The 10,243-nt window shown below is 39.9% G+C and overlaps 1 protein-coding gene across 3 annotated transcripts in view; it reads right to left on the reverse strand.

Annotated features, from left to right (window-relative positions):
• The window catches only part of FBXO25 (F-box protein 25), a 60,900-nt gene extending 53,962 nt beyond the window's left edge, over positions 1-6,938 (reverse strand). For all 3 annotated transcript variants that reach the window (XM_011968603.1, XM_011968605.1, XM_011968604.1), the window contains exon 1: positions 6,796-6,938. In XM_011968603.1, the coding sequence (XP_011823993.1) occupies positions 6,796-6,929 (134 nt within the window). In that variant the 5' untranslated portion in view covers positions 6,930-6,938. The remainder of the gene's footprint in view (positions 1-6,795) is intronic.
• Positions 6,939-10,243: the final 3,305 nt, after the last annotated feature.

Raw genomic sequence — 10,243 nt, forward strand, 5'->3', positions numbered from 1 at the left:
GACAGAGCGAGAGTCTACCCGCCTCCAAAAAAAAAAAAAAAAAGAACCAACAACGAAAGAAAGAAAAGAAAAGGAATAAAATGTCTAATGTTTTTCGCCCACCAAACTAGCTAAAGTAATTACAAAGACAAGGCTGCTGTAAACATCTTGTGCACTGTCCCCAAAAAGCAGATGGCATGGAACAGACAGCATCTTTAGATGAAGACATACATGCAGCCACACAAGGCACACAGATGCATTTCAGCCATTATTCCCTCATGATGAAACCCTCCCCTTGTGCAGTGTGTAACTTGCACTGACACACACACATCTTGGGTGAAGTGCGAAGTAATGGGAATTTGTGTACACTACTATTCAGAGTATAAACTCGTGCAAAATTACAGAAAGTAATGTGGCAATACTAGAATTTTAAATATACAATTCTATTAGGAACTTAGATTTCATAAATACTCACAGAAGTATGCAAAAGGATATTCACAGATGACCCATGCTATACCATTAGAAATAATGAAAAGTGGCCGGGCGCGGTGGCTCACGCCTGTAATCCCAGCACTTTAGGAGGCCGAGGCGGGTGATCACGAGGTCAGGAGATTGAGACCATCCTGGCTAACACGGTGAAACCCCGTCTCTGCTAAAAATACAAAAAATTAGCCGGGCGTGGTGGTGGGCGCCTGTAGCCCCAGCTACTCAAGAGGCTGAGGCAGGAGAATGGCATGAACCTGGGAGGCGGAGCTTGCAGTGAGCCGAGATAGCACCACTGCACTCCAGCCTGGGCAACACAGCGAGATTCCATCTCAAAAAAAAAAAGAAATAATGAAAAGTGGGAAATAGCCAAAATGATGTCACTGGAAGCTTGGACAAATAATTTATGGTATACCTAAACAATGAAATGCCATCATTATAATGAATGAGGAACTCAACATACACTGACATGGAACAACTTTCAGGAAATACAAGTGGCAGAAAAGGACGAACATGCAATGCATTAGGAGAACATGGTGACACCACCTCACTGGAAAGGGAAAGAGGTGCATGACCTGTGACCCTGCAGTTCTGTTTCTAGGCACAGACCCAGGGACCCTGTGCAAGACAATGCGGATTTACAGGTTATTTCAGTTAATGGAACTCTACCTTCCAGCTGCTCAGGCCAAAGCGTTAGCCTCACCCTCAACTCTCTTAGTGCACCATACACATTCCATGTGTCAGTTCCACCTGCAGAATACACCAAGGATTTGAGCCCTTCTTCACCCACCACCTCCTTTCTCTCCAAGCCATGATCATTCCCCATGGGGGTTAACCCAAGCCTCTTAAGAACTGGTCCACTTGCTTCTGTCCTGCCTCTTGGAAGTCTGTTTTTAACACAGCAGCCAGAATAATCCTGTTAAAGCATAGGCCTGAACAAATCACTCCTCTGCTCAAAACCCTGATTCCCCACTTCACTCAGAAAAGCCCTAGTCCTTACCATGACAACAGCTACTTCACAGCTGGGACCCAGTAAGGCTGGGATCTTGTCTCCTACTGGCCCCGCTTTCGGGCTCCCCTCCTCAATGCTGGAACCCTGCTCTCCCTGAATATGACAGACGATGTACTCCTGCCTTGAGGCCTTTGCACTTTTTCTTTCCCTGCTGGGGAGGCTCTGCCCTCAGACATCCATTCAACCTGTTCTCATTGCCTAAGTTTCCTTCCACAGAAGCCTTCTTAGAGGCCACTCTCTGTAGATTTTCCTCCAACACCACCCGTCCTTAGCATTTCTTATCTCCCACATATTACCACACTCGCTACACTATGGAACTCATCTTGTCCATTGCCTATCGGTTTCACCAGAATGCAAGCTCCATCAGACATGGGTTTTTACGTTTCATTTATCGCTGTATCCTGACACCATAGCACATAGTAAATCCTTAATACATTTGGACTAAACAGGTGTAACAGTATGTGTAATAACAAGACCAGAGACATAAGCCTGGCTCCTGGGTAGATTTTATATGCCAACAAAGGAGTAGAGGTAGGACTCTGGCCCATTCCATTTCTAAGGAAACCCTTTCTGGAGGGGGGGAAAGCTGTGTCCTTCCCATCCAGAGCAGAGCAAAGCCACTACCCCTCACGTAGGAAAAATACCCAGGACTCTACCCCTGGGAGTAATCAACAGGCAAAGGGCAACACACTTACTGTTCCCTGTGAGATAATTAACAAAAATGAGCCTCTGTTCAGGTGTTCTGGACAAAAAATAAAGATTCAGGATAAAGTTAATAAAGATGAAAATTTTAAAGCAACTTAAGGTTCTGAGAAGAAGTCTGATGGCTCTGGATTTCCTGGTGACACAAGAGATCTGGTTGTTTTGGAAAGATGGGGAAGGAGGTGTGTAGGGAGCCAAACATCAGAGGAGAGTGAAGGAGGTTTGAAATATTGATGACACAGAGGGGAGTAGAGCAGGCCAACCAAGCAAACACAGTGGGGCTGTGGGCCGCATGGAGGCCCTACAGGCACATAGCAGATGACCAAGAAACATCAGTTTACAGAGTGAGTGGAAGAATAAATGAGTGAGCAAGTGAAAAGAGCAAATCAACGAGTGGGTGAACAAGGAGGAGCAAGCAATGGGAGAATAAATTCAGGAGAAAGCAAGTGAGTGAATGGATGATGTCCCCGCTGTGTTCTCTGGTTGGAATCTTCTTTCTTACATTTATTAGCTGCTCATGTGTTGGTTCATTCAGGGTTGGGAATATGCCATTTCAGTGTGTTTTTTTAAAAAAGACTGGGATAGAGTTTAGGGTATTGGCAAGAGTGTTACTGAAACAATGGATCATGGAATATAAGCTGGACAAAAGGAGACATGAAAAAAAGATGGACAGGATAGAAAAAATAAGTCAACAGTTGAGGTGGTAGTCAGAAAATCTGGAAGGTGAGAAGATTATGCTTAAGGACTGGGATGCCCAAATTCATGGGTTTGGACCATGGGAGTGGGTGGCTGAGACAGAGAAGAGGAGAGAAGGAGATGCTAGGAACAAAGAGGACAGTACCAAGGCCAGAGACTGTGAGTCCCACGGGTGGACACTGAAACCACCAGGCAACAGCAGGGATTGGGGTGGAGAAAATGACTGTAATTCTTTGCAGACTCTGACATCTGGTGAGCATGACCATGCAGGGGGTGACTGTGCAGAACAGGATCTGAGCTAGAAAAAGGGAACTTCACCCTTCACGTTCTATGCTTCAGGACACATGAATTTTTTGGTGTTTTTCATTTACAATGAGCACATGTTGCTTTATAACTGACAAAACCCACAAATTTGGGGAAGAGATAATATTAAAGTCAGAGACAACAGTTTACGATCCAGAGAAAATCATTAATTTAAGAAGCACTAACAACAAATACTGCTTGAAACAGTTATTGCTGAGTCCAACACTGAAATTAATTTTCTTTTTCTTTCCTGTCACTAAAGAAAGGCTATAAGGAAGGTCATCTGGAATTTTGCTGAAACCTGTAACAATACTCTAAACATCCTAAGGGGAAAATGTCAATGTGCTAACAAGGATATTTACTTAAATGGATACAGGATGTCTCCTCTCCAAGGTACAGTAGCTTTTCAGCCCAGTACATACTTCAAGGGCTAGAAGATCTCCTGAATTCTCTATCCCTCATGGTAACCACAGACTATGTTCACATTCTCCTAAGGGAACCAAAAATGTAGCTTCTTCTATCTTGTTTCCTTGGGGGATGCATAATTTAAAAATGCTTTTTACAGAATTCCATTATCTTGGGATATCCTGGGAACTACTAGAGTTGTAGATAATTTTGGTAGAACCTTAAATTTATGATGGCTCCCATTGCCAAGCCCACTGAGAACCAAATTACCAAAATAAATGTTAAGACATTCAAATTTGAATAGAAAATATAATGTTTTATGAGGTATAAATAAAAATAATGTAATAAAAATGATTTAGTAAATTCAATGCAAAGACCCCAGAAGCACCTCTGCCAAAACTGAGCTGAATGTGTTACATTTGACTACACACTCCCTTGTCAAATGTCAACTTCACAAAAGACAAGGAACAACTTCTTATATATCCGCAACAATGCCTCTAGTTATACTGAAATAACAATAGGCAATTACAGTGCCCATAATAACACTGAACGCTGACGGAAAAAGTTAGAAATTCTTAAACATATATAGTATTTAGACACTCTTCTTCAATATCTTTCCTTTATAGGAACCATACAATTTCTGCCGTCAAACATAAAACTGAGTGGCAGCAACACCATGCTGGAGAGAAGACCCAGCCAGATTATTTACTTACATTTCCCCAGCTGAACCTTCAGAGTCCTTCTCAGGGCCACCCTTTTGGCTTATCCACTCAATCTGTGACTCACTCTTTTACTGATCCTGACCCTCTGTCCAGCTGTGCAGACATCACCAAAGGCAGCACTCAACATTTCTCACCTGTCTACTGAAACCCTTAACTGGCTGTCCTCTCTTCAATCTGGATCCCAGCCGACCTACCGTCTATTCTGAATCAACAGCCTAATAAAAGGCTTCCTTAGGTCAGGTTCAAGATGAATCCTCTGTCCACCAAACTATGCTTAAACCTCAGTAATATCATGAATGTTGTTTGAAAGAGCAGCTTAATCAAGGATTCAGAGTATGAACTGGCTGGCTGCCCCCCGATCAACCATGTTGAATTGCTTAATTTCTCACCAATGTTATCTAAACTTTTAATACTAAAATGAGTCGAAAAGTAAGCAGAAGGATACTAAAGGCCTTCTATTTTCATGCACATTCACAAAAAAGAAAATTAACAAAGTTAGGTAGAATCTTGATTACCTAAATTATTTTTACTATAGTCCTTTTTCTACGTTTAGAAAGTCCACCTTAAATCAAAGAATCAGAAGTACTATGTTTCTCAAAGACGTGTGGGGGAAAGAGAAGGCCATTTATGTAGTGATTTTAAATGGTGGTTACATATGGTCTTTCTTATCTTTTTAAAATCTATTTTAGGTTCAAAGTTAAATGTTTTTTCCTTCCAGAGAAAGGATTATATCTACTGCAGGTTCAGGTCACCAATAGCCTCTACCCACAGGTTTGGATTTGCATTTTGGTAGGAACGAACAGAAGTCAGAGGAAGATGAACAAGACGGCAGAGTAGGAAAGCGGGGGTCCCAGTACCGCAAAGCAACTAGGTGGGGTAAAGGGTGGTGCTGACTAGTTCTCGCTCACTGTGCCCCACAGGCGGCAGCCAGGGTTGCTGTCATAAAGCCTTTTTGCTCAGGGATGCTTGTGTTAACAGCAGCCATTGGTCAAAGGGGTGGATCTGAAGGTAAGTTTGGGGGAAGGGGAAAGGGAGACAGAGGGGTAGCAAGTTATGCAGAGAAAACATATCTCGACTGTATTCTCCAATTCTATGTGTGCAGAGTAAAAAAAAAAAAACAATTCTCAGACATTTAAAATGTGTTTGAGATGATGGGAAAAAGAACACATGAGGGAAAAAACAAATTCCCACAAATTCCTTACTGTGGATGCAGCAGTAACACTGTACTTCAAGCATTACAGCTTTTTTTTAAACTGACATTCTGTAATATATCTCCCCATACTAAAATCCACATTTAATAGTGGCTATTGGGTGTAAATGTGAGACACCTAACATTTCTAGATATAGTCAACCACCTTTAAATTTTTAAAAAATTGCCATAAAAATTGTAAGATAGTAAAAATGACCTAGAAAATTCATAACTGTATAACATTATGCAATACCAACAGCATAATTACAAGTCTTAAATAAGTTTTACAGCTATCAACATTAAATAAATCTTAGCATGGCAGAGAACTGCTACAATATAAGTTTAACATATTATGTGTTATCCTCACAAAAACTAAAATAGAAAATTAATTTCTGCTTCAAATACTGCAAAAGCCAGTCTCTGGTCTAAAGTTACTCAACTTCTGTCAGAAAAACATATGGCCCACCAAGTACACAGTTGATAATTACCCAAATGTAAAATAATATACAATAAATGACTAGACTCATGACATTCCAGGGAGGCTATCTCAACACCTTCCTAGCCCTCCAAATTCTCAAACACTACTGTGGTAGGCACTGCAGTCATCATACTATACCCACCTACCCTGGTTCTGTGCTCATGCAGTCTCTGGTTTTTACCTGGACACATGGCTGGGCCACAACCCCCAGCCTCCCTTGCACTAGTGCTCTAGCCAATAAGGTATGAGCAATAATGCAATGCATGTAACTTTTGGATTGTGCCACTGAAGCACAGGTTGCGTGTCTACCCTTCGGCCCAAGCACAAATGTGGCAGGTAATAAACACACCGTTTTGGACCACGCAGGTAAGACCGCACTCTTGGGATGGCAGAGCAACAAGACAGACTGTGCTTGGCCCCTTGACAACGTTACGAGCAAAGTCATCATGCCAACTCAGGTTTTTAAGGGAGAAAAACTGATGTGTCTTGTGTAAGTCACTATTATTACATCTCTGATATATGCCACCAAAACTGTATATTTTAATTTCCTCAGGTTCCTCAGCTATAATGTGGGGTTAATAATACCTCTCTCCCAGATTACCGTGAGAATTAAATGTTTTAAATTAAAAAAAAAGAAAAAAGCATCTATGTATGAATATTAGGCAATCTACTAGCCTCATTTTTTAGCTAAATAACTTGTTTCTTCACACCAGCCTTCTGGGTGGGCAAGTGTCAAAAGTTATGGAGCTTTGCAGGGACTTGAAAAATAGGTAAGACCATTCATGCTAAATTGTCAAATGACTGGTTCTGCTCAGCTGTAACTTACATGCTGTGACTGATGTTACAATGGTTATTCTCTCTTTCAAGTTTCTGACTACAGGATTCACATCTCTTCCAGCCATCTTCTGTCTTAATCCAACTCCATCCAGGAGATCTCCAGTCCTGACCCAAAAATGGCATAGTTCTCCTATAAAAAGGTTAATTTATGTTAAAAAGTATATATAATGCACAAGTTTCTTTTCACTTAGAACATTTATTCATTAACTTTAAAGATTACAGTTCTTAACATTTAAATAGCTGCTCATTAATTAAATGTTGGCTGGACAGTAGTGACAGTGACAATAACATAGTACTTTGACTGTACTAAAGTGATAAAATGGGGTAAGTAAAGGTGGTTTTACTAGCCTAACACTGCATATGCCATGAAAGGTTTACCAGAGGTGACATCCAAGCTCATACCTGAAAAACAAGCAGGGGTCAGTGAGTGTGGAATAAGGAATATAATCCCAAACAAGTATTCTCTCTTTGCCAGAAGTTTGGAGCAACCGAAAATGAAATGTACTCATGTTCAGCAACTCCAAGTAGTTCAGTTTGGTTGAAGCTTACAATAGATGAGAGCGAGCAGGCCAGAATTAAGGATGGAGAAGTCATTTAAAGCCTGATCAAGTCAGAGGAGCTGGACACTATTCTGAGGGCAATGAGGGGCCAAAAAAGGGATGTAAGCAGGTAAGTGATTCAATTAGATTTGTGGCTTACAAAGAACTCAGTATCACACTGGGAGAACGTATGGGGTGAGGGTCACCTGGAGGAAAGGAGTTAGGACTGGAGGCTTCTGAATGTTGGCCTTTAAAAGGTGAGAGCGTACAGTGGCAGAAGAAACAGAAGAGCAGAGACTGCAGAAACATTTAGGAGACAGAGTCAAACAGCACTCGACGACTGGCTGGAAACGTGAGGAGGAAATCAAGGAAGTTATCTAGATTTTGTTTTGTAGCTTCTGGTTCTGGGATAAGGCACACAGAAAGAACAGCAGGGTTTTATTAGGGGAGGAGAGATAAGGGATATTAATTTCAGCTTTGGACATGCCTGTTCAGTCTGAAATACTAGACTCCAGGTATAAAAATTATGACTTAAAAAATGATGCAACTTTGTGATTGACTTCATGAAGTTCATGATTTGATAAGAGCAAGACCTCGAATGCTAGTTCTTCCCATTGACTCGATTTCTGCTCCTCTTGGTCAGTGGTTTACAACTACTGCTGTGCATGAACATCACAGGAAGCTTTTTAAACATTCAAGTGCTTAGTCTCATCCTGGTCCAGTTAAATGTGAATATATGGGGGTGAAGGCTAAGTTTAAGTAGTTTTTAAAGGTCCACAGATGATTCTCATACACAGTGAGACTGTGCATGAGGCTAAAAACCACCTCAGATGTTCACAATGCTGACTGAAAATGTCACATCCCAGAAAGGCTCCCTGACTCCCTGTCCAAACAGCACCCTTCTGCTGCCTCAACACCACCCCTACCAGCCTAAGCCATTATCTATTGCCTTCATAGTTGTAAGGGCTGTCTGAAAAGATCAATGTGTTTATTATCTGTTTTCCTCCAAGAAAATGCAATGTCTCGTTCAGTTCTGTATTTCATTACCTTGAACAATGCCAGGAATACAACAGGAGCTCAGTAAGTATTTACTGAATGAATAAATATATAGATCCATGGTTCAGAAGAGAGTTAGACTGGAGAGAGAGAGAGGAAAATCATGAGCATTTAGATACTAATCAAAACCACACAAACAATATCACAGAATATGTAGAGAGGGAAATCAAGAGAGAAAAGAAAAAAAAAAACCCTAGGAAATATCACCATTTAAGGGACCAGCAGATAAAAGCCAAATAGGAAAACTGAAAAGGAAGAGACAAAAAGGTACAGAGAGAAGTAGGAAGTCAGGAGAAAAATGTATTTCAAGAAAGAAATGATCGACAGAAACGAAAATGTTATAAAAAAGCCAAGCATGACAAGAGTTGAAAATATACGTTGAATTTAGCTACAGAAAGGTAGCTGAATTACTCAAGCAAAAGTGGTTTCTGTAATGTGTTATTTTAATTTCATGTCCCGAACAGACTTAAGGGTATTTCATAATGTAGAATATTTATATCATAGAGAATAATGTAGAATATTTACGTCATGGAGAATAAATGAGAGATGAACATCTCCAAACACCACCTCTCAACTATATCTAGTATAATAAACAAAGAACCAACTATTAAAAGGGCACTTATACAATCCTAGAAGATACAAAAAAAAAAAGAGGAAGGAAATTACATAGACTTCAACAATATTCCTGGATCAACCACAAATGCTTAATTCTTGACTGGTGTAGGAAATGTATGATGAAGTAATTATTCTTTACATAAAGAAAATCTCAAACCTTGTTAAACTCACTTATAGTCAAAACATATCTTTTTCAGTCACATAATGATTTAAATTCTTGCTTTAGAAAATACTTTAAATATTCCTTAAATTTCAGCACGATTTTGATAAACTGTCTCACAGATCTGCTTCACAACTACTGAACATCCTAAAATGCAAAACTCAGTGGCCACGTTCAGTCAACCTAGAGTTATCTAAAACCGTCTCTAATAGCATACAGCTGATTTTATGATTTTCAAGAACATTCCCACCAAAGGCAGCAAAGACCATGAAGTAGCAGATAACTGTTTGAAGTAGCACCTTGAGTCTCATAAAACACATACAACAGAAAACGGCTGCCAGAACATCTCTGATAATTATCATCTCTCAATATCAGCTTGAAACTGTGGATTCAGAAATCTATGTTTAAAAAAAACCAAGTGGATAATCCTGGAAAATACTGCTAACAGACCAAATACAGGATTACTTCAATGACAAACATTTGAGCACCAACTAAATGTTACTACGCTAGGTGTTCCTGCCCTCAAAAGTGTGCAATTTAGCTAAGGAACTAAAAAAGAACAATAGCAAAACACACACAAATTCCATACAAATGTAATATAATAAAGTATGTTTATGTGTAGATATGTGCGTGTGCATGTATACATACATACACATTATGTCCACAATCTTGTAACTTGTGGTAAAGAGAGAATAACTAAATTTGAGCAGAAAGCAAATCAGTTGGGAAAGCTCTGACGAGAAACTAGGACTTGATCTTCGCCCTACAGTATGGTTAGATCTTAAATGAATGGAGAGGCAAGGCAAAAAATATCAATCATGGGAATGGTGGGTGAATAAGTATAAAGGTCAAAATGTGTGCCATGATTTGAGAAAAATAAGCAGAAAAGATTGGATAAAATGGAGAAAGTTTACGGGAGGACTGGTACATAAGCTGCAAAAATGACTAGAAGCCAGATCATAGAACAATATCAAAGAATATCAAAGGTGTTTAGACCTTATTCTGTAAGTAATCAAAAGTTTTTCAGCAACAGATTAGTGAGCAGTGTCGTTTTGAGAATAAAAATT

The sequence above is a fragment of the Mandrillus leucophaeus genome, unplaced genomic scaffold, assembly GCF_000951045.1.
Source record: "Mandrillus leucophaeus isolate KB7577 unplaced genomic scaffold, Mleu.le_1.0 Scaffold85, whole genome shotgun sequence".
In the NCBI taxonomy this organism is placed as follows: Eukaryota; Metazoa; Chordata; class Mammalia; order Primates; family Cercopithecidae; genus Mandrillus; species Mandrillus leucophaeus.